Genomic DNA, 19965 nt, shown 5'->3' with positions numbered 1-19965 from the left:
ACCTGCAAAAACAAATTGACGTGCGGTCTCGCCTGTTTTTCATAACCACTGCAGGTAAAGTGGACAGATAGGGTCAGCAACCCTTAGCTGTCAGCTTCACCTTGGCTACTTATCAAAAATAGAGGGGATCCCATGCCATTATTTTGAACTAGAAGGTGGCCCGATTCTAATGCATCGGGTATTCTAGAATTTACGTATTGTGTAGTTAATGTATGATTTTTGTTATATATATACGTATATATATATATATATATATATATATATATATATATATATACAGTGCCTACAAGTAGTATTCAACCCCCTGCAGATTTAGCAGGTTTACACATTCGGAATTAACTTGGCATTGTGACATTTGGACTGTAGATCAGCCTGGAAGTGTGAAATGCACTGCAGCAAAAAAGAATGTTATTTATTTTTTTTAATTTTTTTTTAAATTGTGAAAAGTTTATTCAGAGGGTCATTTATTATTCAACCCCTCAAACCACCAGAATTCTGTTTGGTTCCCCTAAAGTATTAAGACGTATTTCAGGCACAAAGAACAATGAGCTTCACATGTTTGGATTAATTATCTCTTTTTCCAGCCTTCTTTGACTAATTAAGACCCTCCCCAAACTTGTGAACAGCACTCATACTTGGTCAACATGGGAAAGACAAAGGAGCATTCTAACGCCATCAGAGACCAGATCGTGGAGGGTCACAAGGCTGGCAAGGGGTACAAAACCCTTTCCAAGGAGTTGGGCCCACCTGTCTCCACTGTTGGAAGCATCATCCGGAAGTGGAAGGCTTATAGAACTACTGTTAGCCTTCCATGGCCTGGACAGCCTTTGAAAGTTTCCACCCGTGCCGAGGCCAGGCTTGTCCGAAGAGTCAAGGCTAACCCAAGGACAACAAGGAAGAGCTCCAGGAAGATCTCATGGCAGTGGGGACATTGGTTTCAGTCAATACCATAAGTAACGTACTCCACCGCAATGGTCTCCGTTCCAGACGAGCCCGTAAGGTACCTTTACTTTCAAAGCGTCATGTCAAGGCTCGTCTACAGTTTGCTCATGATCCCTTGGAGGACTCTGAGACAGACTGGTTCAAGGTTCTCTGGCCTGATGAGACCAAGATCGAGATCTTTGGTGCCAACCACACACGTGATGTTTGGAGACTGGATGGCACTGCATACGACCCCAAGAATACCATCCCTACAGTCAAGCATGGTGGTGGCAGCATCATGTTGTGGGGCTGTTTCTCAGCCAAGGGGCCTGGCCATCTGGTCTGCATCCATGGGAAGATGGATAGCACGGCCTACCTGGAGATTTTGGCCAAGAACCTCCGCTCCTCCATCAAGGATCTTAAGATGGGTCGTCATTTCATCTTCCAACAAGACAACAACCCAAAGCACACAGCCAAGAGAAGCAAGGCCTGGTTCAAGAGGGAAAAATCAAGGTGTTGCAGTGGCCTAGTCAGTCTCCTGACCTTAACCCAATTAAAAACTTGTGGAAGGAGCTCAAGATTAAAGTCCACATGAGACACCCAAAGAACCTAGATAACTTGGAGAAGATCTGCAAGGAGGAGTGGGCCAAGATAACTCCAGAGACCTGTGCCGGCCTGATCAGGTCTTATAAAAGACAATTATTAGCTGTAATTGCAAACAAGGGTTATTCCACAAAATATTAAACCTAGGGGTTGAATAATAATTGACCCACACTTTTATGTTGAAAATTTATTAAAATTTAACTGAGCAACATAACTTGTTGGTTTGTAAGATTTATGCATCTGTTAATAAATCCTGCTCTTGTTTGAAGTTTGCAGGCTCTAACTTATTTGCATCTTATCAAACCTGCTAAATCTGCAGGGGGTGAATACTACTTGTAGGCACTGTATATATATATGTTGTTGTGTGTAGTTGCCAAGTGTTTGTGTAGGGCACTGTAAATGTTCTGAGTGTTGTTTGGGTGGGGGGGGGTGTGAGAGCGGTGTTTGTGTGTTGCGTTATGTGTGTTGCGTTGTTTGTGGAGCGCTGTGTGTCTGCAGCATTGTGTGTGTGTTGTGCTGTGTGTGTTGCGCGGTTTGTGTGGCTGTGGGGTGCGTGTTTGTGTTTTTGGGGAGGTATGTTTTGTGCAATGTGTGTATGTTGCGTGGTATGTGCGTATATTTGTGTATGCCGCGGTGTTTGTGTGTTGGGTGTTGTGTGTGTGCGGCATTGTCTGTGTGTGTGGGTGTCTGTGTAGGGCGGTGTTTGTGGTTCCCAGTGTGTGTGTGGTGTGTTATGCGGTGCGCGTGTGGCAATGTGTGTGTGTGTTTTGGGGGGAGGTGTGCACCTCCATCGTGCTCCATCCCCCATGCTGCGCACCCCTCATCGTGCTCCATCCCCCATGCTGCGCACCCCCCCATCATGCTCCTTCCTCCATGCTGCGCATCCCCATCGTGCTCCATCCCCCATGCTCCGCACCCCCCTTCATGCTCCATCCCCCATGCTGTGCACCCCTCATCGTGTTCCATCCCCTATGCTGCGCACCCCCCATCGTGCTCCATCCTTCATGCTGCGCACCCCCTCCTGTGCTCCATCCCCCATGCTGCGCACCCCCCATCGTGCTCCGTCCTTCATGCTGCGCACCCCCTATTGTGCTCCATCCCCCATGTTGTGCACCCCCCATCGTGCTCCATCCCCCATGCTGCGCACCCCCCATCTTGCTCCATCCCCCATGCTGCACACCACCCATCGTGCTCCATCCTCCATGCTGCGCACCCCTCATCGTGCTCCATCCTCCATGCTGCGCACCCCCCCCATCGTGCTCCATCCTCCATGCTGTGCACCCCCCATCGTGCTCCATCCTCCATGCTGCGCACCCCCCATCATGCTCCATCCCCCATGCTGGGGCCGCCGGGGGCGGGGCCGAGCATGCCAACGTGTGCCGGGAGCGGGGCCGAGCAGGCGAGGCGTCAGTGTATGCCGGCTTCCTGCACATGTGTACCGGGAGCCGGTGTACGCTGGTAACCATGATACACATCGGGTAACTAAGGAAAGCGCTTCCTATAGTTACCCGATGTGTATCATGGTTACCAGCGTACACCGGCTCCGTCACGATCCCAGCATCGCAAAGTTATGTCTGGGGGCGGGGCCGAGCATGCCAATGTGTGCCGGGGGCGGGGCCGAACGGGCGAGGCGTTAGCGTATGCTGGCTCCCTGCACATGTGTACCGGAAGCCGGTGTACGCTGGAGCGGGCGATGTGTGTGGAGGGTCGTGGCGAGCGGCCAATCCATGCGGGGGGGCGGGGCCAGGCCGAGGCGAGTGGCCAATCCGTAGGGGGGGCGGGGCCAGGCCGAGCCCAGCGGCCAATCCGTCAGTTGTCACTTTAACGACACTGTCACTGTAACGACACAATTTTGGAGCAAGACAGACAGACAGAATAAGGCAATTATATATAGACTAGAAGGTGGCCCGATTCTACGCATCGGGTATTCTAGAATTTACGTATTGTGTAGTTAATGTATGATTTTTGTTATATATATATAGATGTTGTTGTGTGTAGTTACCAAGTGTTTGTGTAGGAGCTGTACATGTTCTGGGTGTTGTCTGGGTGTGGCGGGGGGTGAGAGCGGTGTTGTTTGTGTGTTGCGTTGTTTGTTGAGCGCTGTGTGTCTGTAGCGTTGTGTGTGTGTGTGTTGCGCGGTTTGTGTGGGTGTGGTGTGTTTTGGGGGGAGGTATGTTTTGTGCAATGTGTGTGTTGCATGATATGTGCGTATATTTATGTATGCGGCGGTGTTTGTGTGTTGGGTGTTGTGTGTGTGCAGCGTTGTCTGTGTGTGTGGGTGTCTGTGTAGGGCGGTGTTTGTGGTTCCCAGTGTGTGTGTGGTGTGTTGTGTGTGTTGGGAGAGGTGTGCACCTCCCATCGTGCTCCATCCGCCATGCTGCGCACCCCCCATCGTGCTCCATCCGCCATGCTGCGCACTCCCAAACGTGCTCCATCCGCCATGCTGCGCACTCCCAAACGTGCTCCATCTGCCATGCTGCGCACTCCCAAACGTGCTCCATCCGCCATGCTGCGCACTCCCAAACATGCTCCATCCGCCATGCTGCGCACTCCCAAACGTGGTCCATCCGCCATGCTGCGCACTCCCGAACGTGCTCCATCCCCCATGCTGCGCACTCCTCATCGTGCTCCATCCCCCATGCTGCGCACCCCCCATCGTGCACCATCCCCCATGCTGCACCAGGATCAGCCTCTCTGCCCCCAGCATCAGCCTCTCTCCTCCCAGCATCAGCCTCTCTCCTCCCAGCATCAGCCTCTCTGTCCCCAGCATCAGCCTCTCTCCTCCCAGCCTCAGCCTCCCCCAGCATCAGCCTCCCTCTCCCAGCCTTCCCCAGGATCAGCCTCTCTCCTCCCAGCCTCCGTCCTCCCAGCCTTCCCCAGCATCAGCTTTCCCCTCCCAGCCTCCCTCAGCATCAGCCTCTCTCCTCCCAGCCTCAGCCTCTCTCCTTCCAGCCTCCCCCAGCATCAGCCTCTCTCCTTCCAGCCTCCCTCAGCATCAGCCTCCCCTTCCCAGCCTCCCTCAGCATCAGCCTCCCCTTCCCAGCCTTCCCCAGGATCAGCCTCTCTCCTCCCAGCCTCCTTCCTCCCAGCCTCCCCCTCCCAGCCTCCCTCAGAATCAGCCTTCCTCTCCCAGTCTCCCCCAGCATCAGCCTCCCCAAGCATCAGCCTCCACCAGCATCAGCCTCTCTCCTTCCAGCCTCCCCCAGCATCAGCCTCCCCAAGCATCAGCCTCCACCAGCATCAGCCTCCCTCATCCCAGCCTCCCCCAGCATCAGCCTCCCCCATCATCCTCCCCCTCCCAGCCTCCCCCAGCATCAGCCTCTCTCCTCCCAGCATCAGCCTCTCTCCTCCCAGCATCAGCCTCTCCTCTCTGTCCCCAGCATCAGCCTCTCTCCTCCCAGCCTTCCCCAGCATCAGCCTCTCTCCTCCCAGCCTCCCCCAGCATCAGCCTCCCCCAGCATCAGCGTCTCTTCTTCCAGCCTCCCCCAGCATCAGCCTCTCTCCTTCCAGCCTCCCCCAGCATCAGCCTCCCTCTCCCAGCCTTCCCCAGGATCAGCCTCTCTCCTCCCAGCCTCCGTCCTCCCAGCCTTCCCCAGCATCAGCTTTCCCCTCCCAGCCTCCCTCAGCATCAGCCTTCCCCAGCATCAGCCTCTCTCCTCCCAGCCTCAGCCTCTCTCCTTCCAGCCTCCCGCAGCATCAGCCTCTCTCCTTCCAGCCTCCCTCAGCATCAGCCTCCCCTTCCCAGCCTTCCCCAGGATCAGCCTCTCTCCTCCCAGCCTCCTTCCTCCCAGCCTCCCCCTCCCAGCCTCCTTCAGCATCAGCCTTCCCCTCCTAGTCTCCCCCAGCATCAGCCTCCCCCTCCCAGCCTTCCCCAAGATCAGCCTCTCTGCTCCCAGCCTCCTCCAGCACGCCGTGCTCCTCTGCCGACACTCACACACCCGATCGCATACACTCACACACACCCGATCGCATACACTCACACACACCCGATCGCATACACTCACACACACCCGATCGCATACACTCACACACACCTGATCGCATACACTCACACACACCCGATCGCATACACTCACACACACCCGATCGCATACACTCACACACACCCGATCGCATACACTCACACACACCCGATCGCATACACTCACACACACAGACACTGACGATATCGCACATACGCGCTCACACTCACAACATCCGGAGATACCACATGCTTCTGGCCATGTGATCCTCCGTCAGGTCCTGGAAGGTCACAACAGCACAGTATCGAGGCAGAGAAGCAAGGGATATCGCCGGATGCTGTGAGTGTGTGGATGCGATGTGATGTGTATGTGAGGTGTGTGTGAGTGAGTGTGATCTGATGTGGGTGTATGTGTGTGTGTGTGCTGTTATGTGTGTGCGTGTGGATCTTCCGCCGCTGCAGGACCTTGATGCGCTTGTAACCAGCTGGTAACTATGCTAGCATGTTTACCAACGTATCCACACCACTCCCGTGTGAGCGGGGGGCGGGGGGCGGGGGGGGGAAGTACAGTACTCACCTCCGTGACAGCCGTGTCAGTTCGGGGAATGCGCGGGGGGGGGGAGGGTGGGGGGGAGTACAGTACTCACCTCCGTGACAGCCGTGTCAGTTCGGGGAATGCTCGGGGGGGAGGGGGGCGGGGCCAGAGCTAGCGTGCATTGCGTGAGGGGGGCGGGGCGGGGCGTGGCCGAATTGCCAATGCCTGCAGGCTGCCGGGGCGAGAGGCCAATCTGTGGGGGGGGCGGAGCCTGGGCGAGCGGCTGGCCAATCCGTGTGGGGGCGCAGCCTGGGCGAGCGGCCAATCCGTGGGGGGAACGGGGCCATGGCGAGCCCAGCGGCCAATCAGCTTTGTGTCACCGTAAGGACATAATTTTGGAGCATGACAGACAGACAGACAGACAGACAGACAGACAGAATAAGGCAATTATATATATAGATTATTTAAATAAATACTTTAAAAAAAATGATGTGGGCTCCAGCCAAGGTAAAGCAGACAGCTGGAGGCTGGTGTTATCAGGCGGGGGGAAGTTATTTGACTTTTCTCAACCTGAAAATAGAAGCCTGCAGCCGCCCCAAAAGTTCCACATCCATTAGATGCACCGATTCTGGCGCTTCACCTGGCTCTTCCTGATTGCCCTTGTGCGGTGGCAATTGGGGTAATGGTTTTGAGGTTTGTGTCAGCTTTGAATTTACAGCTGGCATGAAGCCCAGGGGTTAGTAATGGATAGACGTGTATCAGACTCCCCCATTACTAACCCAGCATGTATAAAGAAAAAACACATACAACCAGAAAAAAAAGTTCATTTGAATAAAGACTCCACTTATTAACTGAAAAGAAAATCCTCAAAGTTCTGATGTAATCCAATGGAGTAATGTCCCACAACCCCCATCAATTGCTATGGAGCTACGTTCTCAGAACGAGGCAGTACAGAATTTCTCATGAGCAGTAATGTCAGTAACTTAGTGATATCGCCACTCGTGAAAAATTCGTTGCGGTCGTTTACTGGCAGTGACCTATGGAGCCTTCTTTTGAGAATGTTCTCAGAACCTAGCTCCAAAAGAATTGATGGACATCATGGGACATTATTCTTTTAATTACGTTGGAACTTCCAGAATATCTTTTTATTAATAAATTGGTGAATGTGGGTCTTTATTCAAATAAACTTTATTTTCCCTGCTTGATTTTTTTTTTTTTAACTATGCTTGCCGGGGTAGTAATGGGGGGTGTCTGATAGACATCTATCCATTACTAACCCCTGAGCTTGATGCCAACTGTCAATTCACAGTTGACATCAGCCCCAAACGTATTACCCTGATTACCACTGCATCAGTGCAATTGGGAAGAGGTGGGCAAAGCAACAGAATTGGCACCTCTAATTAGTACGCCACTTCTGGGTTGGCTGCAGCCTACTATTTTCAGGATGGGAAGGCCAAATAACCATGGGCCTTCCCACCTTGATAATACCAGCCCAAGCTGCCTGCTTTACCTTAGCTGGTTATCAAAAGTAGGTGGAACCCACGTCATTTATTTTTTTTCTTTATTGCTCACAGCAGTGTACAGGCAACTTCCGCATGCCATAAACCTTGTTGATTGGCTGCGCACATCCCTATTATACATCAGTATTTTGAGACAATTTCTCAAAGATTGAGCCATAGGGTAAGTACTCCGCCAGCACACTTGCGCTGGCGGAGTATATGCACCACTCGTAGTAGCGTACAAGAAAGGAGAACAATCGAGTGTATACGCAAACAGGAATTTTTATTATCAAAAGGACAAACGCAAGACAGCAAATAAAGGAAGTTAAAAACTACCACTGAATCAAGGGGGGCATACACTGTGATGCAAATATACAATATGGTTATTGTCAATAGCCGTGGGAGAGAGGAACATGTAAAGATACTCTATTAAGCCACCAAAATAGGTGTAATATGGTGATGGAATCTGCTGTTCACAGTCTCTACTAGTCGTGGGAGAGCCATGCGGTTTAAAAAAAAAAAAAAAAAAAAGAAAGATTAGCGGAAAAGATTAGCCGTCGAGGGGAGAGGTGCTGGATATTTGCAACCCTCTAGTCGTGGGAATGAGAGGAGATAAAGATATATTAAAGGATAGTCAAACACGCCGGGGTAAGTGGATTGTACCAATGCTCTATTCAACTGACAGTTGCAGTACATACAATAATAAAATCCAACCCCACCCAGGCATGTAGAGGACCATATCAGCAATTTCTAACAAAGGGCTAATAGTTACCAACAGTTCTTTTGGCAGGCAATTTGCCACAAAATATAAGGTGTAAGTGCGTACCAATAAAAGATGTCAAATGCCAAAAAGAAAGTACATAGTAAAAACCACATGCTTACAAAAAAAAACTAACCAGCCATTGACGTCAAGTATATGAAATCACATAATGCACATACCCAAGAAAGGAAGGGATCGCCACCAACGCGCGTTTCGCGAGGTGTTGTTGCTTCTTCAAGGAGGACAAAACCATGACTGGGTAGAAAGTATTATACTTTTCATCTGATTGTTCCACTCCTGATTTTTGCTTTCAAATACTGATTTAAAATATTTATTAAATACTGAATGTTTGAATGTAGCCTAAGGATCCATTACACAGGCAAATATTGGTTCTTAAAGAAAACATGTCATCTACATTTACATACAGATATGGTGGTAATTTGAAGGGAAATTGTATAGAAATGATCTTGGGCTGTTTTACTAGGAGTGAGTCTATTGGGAGAAAATAAAGTTATATCTTCCCTGCAGCCACTTGTATACAGTCAATGAGGTGGTGCATGAAGCTGTAACAGTCACTGCTCAGTGACAGGTGTCTACTACAGCCTTCTACTTCCTCTGAAGACTGAAAGTGAGCGGCTGTAAGGAGAATATAATTTCATCAGCAGACATCGATTGATGATATAGTAAGTTGTTTGGAGATTATTACCTTTAATTTTCATGTAGCAATGACAGTTTGTTTCCGTTCTATTGTGCCTTTTTGTATTATTGCAAAACATCCTCTATTTACACAAAGGGGATGATACATTGCTGACAGCCATAATTTTTATGCTCGTATAAAATATGCGATCAATGACAAATGTTTTACTCTGTCACTTGATGTTTGCACTGGCCAATGATCGGAAATGAACATTAGTAAAATTGACTCAGTACAAAATCATCACATCATGTAAATGACACTTTATTTAGTTACAAATTGCAAGGTTCTATTATTATCTGATTTTTTTTTTTTCATTTTTCTTACATTTTTATTATTAAATGAATAAAAGTTTTATTTTGTTCAAAAATCAAATCTTATTCTTGGCAGATGGCCGTACCAGACGCTCCAAAAGACGTCTCGTGTCTTCTAATTTTAAGACAGATAATTGTAACATTGCACAAGATACATATGAAGAGCATGCCAACACCTCAGCCCCTCACACCAAAGGTCTATCACCTGATCCTTTAAAAGTGCTATTTCCTAATTCATCACAGACTGTTGAGCAAAAAAAAAGTCACAGAAGTGTGAAAAATAAAAGAGCACCCACAAGGAAGAAGCTGTTTCCATGTTCAGAATGTAAGAAATCTTTTACTACAAAATCTGATCTTGTTCTACATGAGAGTGTTCACACAGGAGAGAAGCCATTTTCATGCTCAGAATGTGGGAAATATTTTACAAGTAAATCAAATCTAATTACACATGAGAGAAATCACACAGGAGACAAGCCATTTTCATGCTCAGAATGTGAGAAATGTTTTCTATACAAATCTCAACTTGTTAAACATGAGACAAGTCACACAGTAGAGAAGGCATTTTCATGTTCAGAATGTGGAAAATGTTTTACTACGAAATATGATCTTGCACGACATAAGAAAATTCACACTGGTGAGAAGCCATTTTCATGTTCACAATGTGGAAAATGTTTTATTTACAAATCTCATCTTGTTAGACATGAGAGAAGTCACACAGGAGAGAAGCCATTTTCATGTTCAGAATGTGAGAAATGTTTTACTACGAAAGTTGATCTTGCTAAACATGAGAGAATTCACACAGGAGTGAAGCCATTTTCATGTTTAGAATGTGGAAAATGTTTTACTACGAAATCTTATCTTGTTACGCATGAAAAAATTCACACAGGAGAGAAGCCATTTTCATGTTCAGAATGTAGAAAAAGTTTTCGTCAGAAATCTCATCTTGTTATGCATGAGAGAATTCACACAGGACAGAAGCTATTTTCATGCTCAGAATGTGAAAAATGTTTTAATTACAAATCTGCACTTGTTATGCATGAGAGACGTCACACAGAAGAGAAGCCATTTTCATGTTCAGAATGTGGAAAATGTTTTACAGGTAAATCAATTCTAGTTAAACATGAGAGAAGTCACACAGGAGATAAGCCATTTTCATGTTCAGAATGTGAGAAATGTTTTATGAGCAAATATCATCTTGTTATACATGAGAGAAGTCACACAGGAGAGAAGCCATTTTCATGTTCAGAATGTGAGAAATCGTTTACTTCAAAATCTCATCTTGTTATACATGAGAGAATTCACAGAGGAGAGAAGCCATTTTCATGCTCAGAATGTGAGAAATGCTTTATTAACAAATTTCATCTTGTTATGCATGAGAGAATTCACACAGGAGAGAAGCCATTTTCATGTTCAGAATGTGAGAAATGTTTTATGAGCAAATCTCATCTTGTTATACATGAGAGAAGTCACACAGGAGAGAAGCCATTTTCATGTTCAGAATGTGAGAAATCGTTTTCTTCAAAATCTCATCTTGTTATACATGAGAGAATTCACAGAGGAGAGAAGCTATTTTCATGCTCAGAATGTGAGAAATGTTTTATTTACAAATCTCATCTTGTTGCACATGAGAGAACTCACACAGGGGATAAGCCATTTTCATGTTCAGAATGTGGAAAATGTTTTAATACGAAATCTGATGTTGCTATACATGAGAGAATTCACACAGGAGAGAAGCCATTTTCATGCTCAGAATGTGGGAAAAATTTTAGAACTAAATCACAATTTGTTCGACATCAGAGAACTCACACTGGGAAGAAACTATTGTAATTCTTTATTTACCAAGGAACATTTTTAAAATCTAACATATTTTACTTTTTGTGAATATTTCAACATATCCCAGTGTAATGGTCAGTATTGTATGAAGATATCCAAAACAGGAATCAAAATGGTGTTTGGACTGTGTACCGCACCCATGTCTGTACTTAGACATCATAAGACTCTTGTGATTCATGCTGATTTAGCCTAATATAACATAATGAAATACATATATCTCAGAATAAGCTCTTTTTGCTGCTTGACCAATAGAAGAAGTGTATGTATTCTTTGATTCTCTCGAAATGGCTTCTTATATTGTCCTTTACTTATTTAAAATCAGTCTTCTTTTCTACATAGACCCGTCTTTATCTCTGGCCTATGTAGATATATCGTATGCATGCCTGACATTTGACTCATGATTTGAAATGCAGACTGTTGAAGACGTGGATGCATCCTTGAATTGCATCACCCCAAATTCCCCCTTATCACCAAATATTCTGAGAATTGTTTTTCCTGACATTTACTTTCTGTAAGTCATAAATTTCAATCAATGTTTTCCGGTGTCTTTCTTATAAAAATTTGGGAAATGTTACAAAAAAATGGAAATATTTGCAATTTTCAAAATTTGAATGTTTATACTTGTAAACCAAATTGTTATACTACGGAAAAAAAGATAAATAATATTTAGAAAAATATATACTTACTGTGCTAACATTCATATACAATTACATAATGTAAGTGATTAAAATATACAGTGGTTACCTGTATATTATTATTATTATTTATTTATAGAGCACCATTAATTCCATGGTGCTGTACATGAGAAGGGGTTACATACAGAATACATACACAAGTTACAGTAGACAGACTAGTACAGAGGGAAGAGGGCCCTACCCTTGTGGGCTTACATTCTATAGGATTGTGGGGAGGAGAGAGTAGGTGGGGTGTAGATCGGGCGGCGGCTCCGCTTGGTGGTCGGGCGGCGGCTCCGCTTGGTGGTTGGGTGGCGACTCCGCTGGGTGGTCGGGCGGCAGCTCCGCTCGGTGGTCGGGCGGCGGCTCCGCACGGTGGCTCCGCATGATAGTGAAGCAGTGAGGTCATTGTAGATTATAGGCATTTCTGAACAGATGGGTTTTCAGGTTCCGTTTGAAGCTTGCAAGGGTAGCAGATAGTCTGACGTGTTGAGGCAGCGAGTTCCAGAAGACTGGGGATGCTCGGGAGAAGTCTTGGAGTCGGTTGCGTGAGGAGCGAATGAGAGAGGAGAAGAGAAGGAGATCTTGGGAGGACCAGAGGTGACGTGCTGAAGTGTAGTGGGAGACTAGTTCAGAGATATACAGAGGAGACAGACTATGCACAGCATTGTACATCTTTGTATATGTTTAAATATATTCACAAAATACTAAGAAGATAAAGACCTGGAATGATGTACTAAATATTAGTCTCCAACCAATGCAGGTACCAATTTAAATAATGTAATTGATAAAAATTGTTTTTCTAAGGATATTTGAATAATTGCATAATAATTCCAAGTGTGGTGAGGGTGAACCCTTTCAATTCCTTGCATGGAAAAACCTGTAGAATCTGAATTGTTGAATTGTGTACTGTAGTAAAATGATAGGAGATTGCAGACACATTGCGACTTTAGTTCCTATATCGGGCAGATGTCTCCTGGTTCTAATTTTGAGAGGGCTCGTGGTGCATCCTATTTACTGTAACCTGCAAATATTACATGTGACCAAATATATTACATGGGACAAATTACAGTTAATATATCGGAGCACTTTGTAGTTTTTGCCATTAGAAAACAGCATGAAGGATTTGATATTTTGCATTACAAAGCAGCAGGTACAGACAGAATCAGACTGGCTAGAAATATAAAAAAACTACACATCAAACAAATGTGAACAGGTGTTAACTGAAAAAACATAGTAACTATAAATGTAGTTTGTACAGTTGCACACTGAAAAAGCCAAAAATGCAGTGCCATATTTTCCCTAGTACATTTTTGGCTTTTTCAGTGTGCAACTGTTTGTATTTATAGTTACTATGTTTTTTCAGTTAGCACCTGTTTTTGTTGGATGTGCGGGTCAGTTTTTTGATATTTCTAGTGAGTCTCTTTCTGGCTGGGCACTCCGCCCTAAGACCTGGCTGTTCATAAACATTATAGCAGGAGCTTAGCTGCCCATACATGGAGGTTTGCAGTCCAAATAGTGGCATTTTTCCCAGATATGGATGTTTTTAACCTAGATAGTGTCATTTAAGTTAGATTCCCGGAATACAGAGATATACCTTGCCGTTTGGTTTCCGGGCTTACATGCATTGGCCAATACATAAACTAAATATCTCTCTTTTGCAGTAATGCAGTGCCATATTTTCCCTAGTACATTTTTGGCTTTTTCAGTGTGCAACTGTTTGTATTTATAGAATCAGACTGGCTAACGGAGGAACCTCCAGTAATACCAGGCCTGGCTGTGGTTACCTGCATTGAACTGAACCGCAATCGCTGGGGAATCAGTCGGCACTCGCGGTTCAGTCATGCAAACCTTGAGTTCAGTCCAGGCTGCACTCCGGAGCTCAGGTGAGAGCTCTGGAGTTCAATTCGGGTAACCGCAGCCAGGACTGGTATTACTGGATGTTCCTCCGGTAGCCAGTCAGACACAGGGTACAGACTTTGTATCCGCACCTGTACGACCCTTTCTGTTGCATCCATGTTGCATTTGTTATTCCTTTCTCTGAAAATAAACTTGGAGAAACTACATTTCCTATTGTCTTAGCTCTGCGGAACACATCCAATACCTGAATCTTGAGAAAAAAAATCGGATCCTGGTACAATATAGGTAGAAGTTTGCAGGTGATATTGTAAACAAAGGGAAAATCAGTGCTAATGTGATGGAGAATATGAAGTGTTGTGGAGAAAGATTCTACTTTTTGTTATATTCGAATGGTGATTCCTGGTTCCTGTGTGAAGACTATGTTCTTGGCTCGGTCAATAGACCATTTAGAATAACCTCTTGCAGCTAGACGACCCTCCAATTTACTGCATTCCCTAATATAATCCTGTTCATATAGGCATTTACATTTCATTCTTAAAAAATATACCTGTAGGTGAATTTGTGTTGTGCTTTGGGTGGCAAGGACTTGCTAATTAAACTACATTCACACGACCGTCCCAATTTTGCGGTCCGCAAAAAAACGGTCCTGTTTTTCCATGGATGCATCTGTGTAACATCCGCATCTGTTCTGTATATGGTCCATGTGCCATCCGTTTTTTTTTTTTGCGGACTAAGAAAACCCCCCAAAAAACAGAAGAAGGGTTACATAAAGTGAAAAGCTAAAAAGATAGATAATAGATAGAGAATAAATAGATAGATAGATAAAGACATTTATAATGTCCCACTCCCCTGCATTTTGTAATCTTGCACCCTTTAGTGCCTTGCATGTGGCACTAAAGCGTGTTTAGTCTTGTACTTAGCCAAAAAAATAAATAAAAAACAACGTGGGGTCCCCCCTATTTTTTGTAGCCAGCTAGGGTAAAGCAGATAGCTGCGGCCTGCAGACCACAGCTGGCAGCTTCACATTGGCTGGTAATCCAAAACAGTGGGCACCGCACGCTCTTATATTAAATTAAATAAAATAATTTAAAACAAAAATCGTGGGATCCCAAAATTTGATCACCAGCCAAGGTAAAGCTAACAGCTGTGGTCTGGTATTCTCAGACTAGGGAGGTCCACGATTGTTGAACACTTCTCTAGAAATAGCAGGCCGAAGCCGCCCCAGAGGTGGTGCATCCATTAGATACACCAATCCTGGTGCTTCGTCCCAGCTCATCCCATTGCCCTGGTGTGGTGGCAACCGGGGTAATATATGGGGTTGATACGAACTGTGTAATGTCACTTGGCATCAAGCCCTGGCATTAGTGATGTCACGGCATCTATCAGATACCGAACATCATTAACCCAGTCAGTAATAAAACTAATAGAAAAAAAATTGACCAAAAAATTTTTATTGGAAAAAAAAAACCAAAACAAAACACCAACACATTCCCTCTTTCAATTTATTGAAAAGAAAAAAACAAATCTGGGTCCAGTGTAATCCAATAAGGGGTTCCCACGACGATCCATACCATAGTCACTGTCCCAGTCAGTGAAGAACAGACTGTTCCCCATTGGCTGGGAGAGCAGTGCAGTGACCTGAGATAACATCAATAGGTCAGGCCAGGTCACGGCAGGGCATAACGAGAGTAGACGTCATGAGGTTAGCTAGGTACATTACCTGTGATGAGGAACGCCGCTGAACTCCTGACGTCAGCGCTTGTCACTGACTTCTATTGTCCACCGCGTTCACAAGCGAAGTATTGCGAGCTGCCCGTAACTTCACCGCTAGTCACAGCTTCAGGTCGCCTGCGAGACTTGATGTGAGAGCGCGGCAGGTATGGAAGTCAGTGACGGTCAGGAGTACAGCGGACTTCAACAGGTAGTGAACTTAGCTAACCTACGGATGTCGGCGCTCGTCAATGTGGCGCCCTGGACAAGCCAGGACGTCACAGGTACAACAACAACACACCCCACACCCCGGCCAGGCACACCGAAGTCAAACAAAAATCCTTGTTGCCTCCCTCCAGGGGCTGATGTCCACACCAGGCGGTGGACCAGGCGGTTGGCCCCGCCCACCGAGGAGTTCACAGTCCTGGAGGCGGGAAAAAGAGTCAGTGAGTAGTGGAGTTGAGTGTTGAGAGGAGTTGAGGAGAGAGGTGAAGTGGCAGTAGAGGAGACTGAAGGCGTTCGGGTGTGTGGCCCGGACGGAACAGCAAGGTTGGCAGACGGTGGTGACCGTCTGCAGGAGATGCTGATTGGAGCGAACCGTAAGGACCGGGGACGGGCGGTGGCCCGACGGTACCGGATCGGGAAGCAAAGAGAGGCCAGCACCATTCGGCAGGGCTTACGGACCCCGACCAGGCTAGGAGTCGCCGTAAAACTGGTCCAATCCGTTAGCGAAGGGAACCTCCGGGGTTTCCCAGCAGTCAAGACCCGATTGAAGGCAACAGCTCAAACCGTAAAGGGAAACACAGTCACCGCCAAGGCTACAGTTCCCAGGGCCAGAGCCTGCGGGCAGAAGGGGCTCCTTCAGCATCCATCCAAGCTGGGGAGCGGGTTACCGGTGGGAAGCCATTGGAACCGTAAACACAACACAGGTGCAGGGAAAGGCAGTCACCACCAACCTACCGGGAGAGCTACTGCAGCCATCTGTGGGACCCGTCCATCCAGCCGTTTGTTTTACCGGAGACTTTGCATTCATTATTGGCTAAGTGAGTACCACCGTGACGTGCGGTACAGCGCTGCCCCCACGACCCTGCACCTCACCAGGCCCCGTAACCCGCCTGCCATCCATCCCTACCCCTCACCGGGCCCCGGGACTACCAACCCCCCCTACCCACGGAGGGGAGAACCAACATCGAAGCTGCTCCCTGTCATCGCTCCCGGGATCCCCGTCCAGAGCAGCGGTGGTGTCACAACCTCACCACAACCGTGGGTGGCGTCACGGACAATATCCCTAAACCAAAAACCATTCCCCTTTTCACTCATGGGCGAGGAGCGCCGCTCGAGTCCCCGGGATCCGGCCCACCACTCGAGCCACCGACCAAGCGAGCAGCAGCAGCAGCAGGAGCCGGACCCGAGCAGTGGGTGAGCGCAGCGTCCCCTCCCCGCCCGCGACATCATCGCCGCAGCTGCTGACACACTGCTCTGCGATCAGCTGTGGAGATGGACACAGACTGCAGTGGCACCTGATGGAAGCCACACGGAAGTGCTTCCGTGTTGCTTCCGGTGATATTGCGGACCCATTGACTTGTATTGTGTCACGGGCCGCAATTACTGAACAGAATAGGATATGTAATATAATAACGGAATGGATACACGGACTCCGACGTGTTTTCTGTTTGAACTGAAAAAATGTACAAAAAACTAAAATTTGAAATCACCCCCCCTCCCCCTTTTCACCCCATTAAAAATGAAACCAAAAAATACGGGAGGAAAAAGAGGGGTGCATCTTAAAATCTGAATGTAGCTTACCGGGAGGTGGAGAATGGGTGCTGTGTTGGCTGCCGTGTGAGCTGCGGTGGGGGCTGTCTTTGCCAGCAGCTGTTTGTGCAGAGGGCTGACTGCAGGCCCGGACTGACCATAGGGCAATTTTGGCAAATGCCAGATGGGCCGGTCCCTGTAGTGGGCCGCGGTATCTGCAGTCACCACCGCGCTCCTCTGCAGTGTGTGCATGTCAGGCACACTAGCTGCAGCAGGACCAGGAGGCAGCGCTGTGCTGTGCCGGCGCTGTTGTGTGCTGCTGTACAGGCCCAGCATGCACACACTGCTGAGGAGCGCAGCGGTGCCGGTGACCGCAGCTTCCTCCTTCCTGTTGAAATGTATTTGCGTCTTTCAGACGTAAATACATTTGAACAGCGCGCCGGGATTGGGCCCCACCCCCGACGTGCAGCAACGTGATGAGATCAGCACCTTGCTGACGTCATCACAATGCTGCGGGCGCCGGCACACAGAAGACATCAGGAAATGGTAAGCGCTCCACGGAGCAGCTGAAGAGACAGATTTAATTTATGGGGATGAGTAGGGAGGGGCTGAGAACACATAACGGGGAACATTCCTGTGACAGGCAGGGGTGGTTACTGCATTCCGAGGGAGGGGGGAGGCAGGAGTGTGTAGTGATGGGGTAATGTAATTTGTGTGTAAGGGGTGATGGGGGGTGTATTGTATTATGTCTGGGGAGGGGGTAATGGAGGGTGTATTGTATTGTGTGTGGGCCGGGGGGAGGAGTTATGGGGGGTGCATAGTATTGTGTGTGTGTGCGTGTAATGGGGATGCATTGTATTGTATGTGTGTGTGTGTCTGTGTGTGTGTGTGTGTGTGTGTGTGGAGGGGTAATGGGGGTGTATTGTAGTATGTGTGTGTAATGGGGATGCATTGTATTGTATATGTGTGTTTGTGTGTGGGGAGGGGTAATGGGGTGCATTGTAGTATGTGTGTGTGTGTGTGCGTGTGTAATGGGGATGCATTGTATTGTGTGTGTGTGTAATGGGGATGCATTGTATGTGTGTGCGTGTGTAATGGGGATGCATTGTATTGTGTGTGTGTGTGTGTGGGGAGGGGTAATGGGGGTGCATTGTAGTGTGTCTGTGTGTGTGTGTGTGTGTGTGGGGGGGGGGAGAGGTAATGGGGTGCATTGTATTGTGTGTGTGGGTAATGGGGGTGCATTGTGTGTGTGTGTGTGTGTGTGTGTGTGTGGAGGGGTAATGGGGGTGCATTGTAGTGTGTGTGTGTGTAATGGGGATGCATTGTATGTGTGTGCGTGTGTAATGGGGATGCATTGTATTGTGTGTGTGTGTGTGTGTGTGGGGAGGGGTAATGGGGGTGTATTGTAGTGTGTGTGTGTGTGTGGGGGGGAGAGGTAATGGGGTGCATTGTATTGTGTGTATGTGGGTAATGGGGGTGCATTGTGTGTGTGTGTGTGGGGGGAGGGGTAATGGGCGTGCATTGTATTGTGTGTGTACAGGGCCGGCCGCAAGAACACCAATGCGGATGCGCTGTCCCGAATGCCGCACCTGCCCGAAGAAGGGGTGGAAGACGATGACCTTGAGGAAATCGAGCTATCCGCATTCCATCAGCCACGAGATGAGAGGCCCTGTGTTAACCAACAATAGGGGAACCTTGACCCGCTGCCCGGCCAGGGGTGGCAGGAAGCCCAGGAGCAAGAACCTGCGGTCTAGCTGGTCAAAGCGATGATTGCGCAGGGCTCCTCCAGGATGGATACCACAGCCCCCTCAGAAGCTCAATGGCTGTGGAAAGAGAGAAACCGGCTGTACTTACATCAGGGGAAGCTGTATAGGGAAATGATCAATCCGAAGACCCACGAGAAGGTCCGCCAGGTGGTGGTTCCCCAAGCCAGTGTGCCCAGGGTCCTGCAGGCCTACCATGATGGCGCCGGTCACTTCAGTTGGAAAAAGCTGGAGATGTTGCTGAGAGAGCGGTTCTATTGGAGTGGAATGCGGGAGTCTGTGGAGACCTGGTGTCAAGAATGTGGTCCCTGCACACTGAGAAGGCGGGACGAAGCCAGCCAGAAGGCCCCCTTACAGCCGATCGTCACTCACCAGCCACTGGAGTTGGTTGCCCTGGACCATGTCAAGCTCACGCCCAGCCGAAGCGGGTATACATATGCCCTGACCATCGTAGACCACTACTCCCGGTTCATGGTGGTTGTCCCTGTTAAAGATCTGACAGGTCGTACTGCAGCTAGAGCCTTCAAGGCCTACTTCTGCCGACCGCACGGCTACCCGGAGAGGGTACTCACAGACCAGAGCTCAGCCTTTGAAGCGGAGGTGTTCCAAGAGTTCTGTCAATTGTACGGGTATAAGAAGATCCGGACTACGCCATATCATGCCCAGATTAACGGGATGTGTGAGAAAATGAATCACCTAGTCCTGAACCTCCTCAAGACGTTACCGTTGGAGGAAAGGAACTTATGGCCGGAGAATTTGCCTGACCTGGTAGACATGTACAATAACATCCCCTGCAGTTCCACCAAGTGCACGCCCGCATATTTGATGAGAGCCCGACCGGGTCGGCTGCCCATGGTTCTAGAAATGGATATAGAGGCACCCGAAGCCCTTCCCTGCACTAACAACTGGGAAACCAAGCGGCAGATGCAGTACTGACAGATCCAGAAGTATGTGGAGAGGAATCTATGCCAGAGCCGAGAAAAGCAAGAGCAGCGCTTCAACAAGCGAGCTCCGGCTGCCCCCTTTGAACCCGGGGATGTGGTACTGAAGCGTAAGAGGAGGAGGGCGCATAAGCTCGACGAT

The 19965-nt window shown here is 48.0% G+C and overlaps 1 protein-coding gene across 1 annotated transcript in view; it reads left to right on the top strand.

The window, feature by feature from the left end:
* LOC142246684 (uncharacterized) overlaps positions 1-19965 on the top strand; it is a 91437-nt gene that overhangs the window by 4596 nt on the left and 66876 nt on the right. The window contains exon 2 of the mRNA XM_075319750.1: positions 9364-11110. Within this exon, the coding sequence (XP_075175865.1) occupies positions 9364-11110 (1747 nt within the window). The remainder of the gene's footprint in view (positions 1-9363; positions 11111-19965) is intronic.

The sequence above is a fragment of the Anomaloglossus baeobatrachus genome, chromosome 7 (genome assembly GCF_048569485.1).
Source record: "Anomaloglossus baeobatrachus isolate aAnoBae1 chromosome 7, aAnoBae1.hap1, whole genome shotgun sequence".
Lineage (NCBI taxonomy): Eukaryota > Metazoa > Chordata > Amphibia > Anura > Aromobatidae > Anomaloglossus > Anomaloglossus baeobatrachus.
This window is presented reverse-complemented; position numbering and strand designations above follow the sequence as displayed.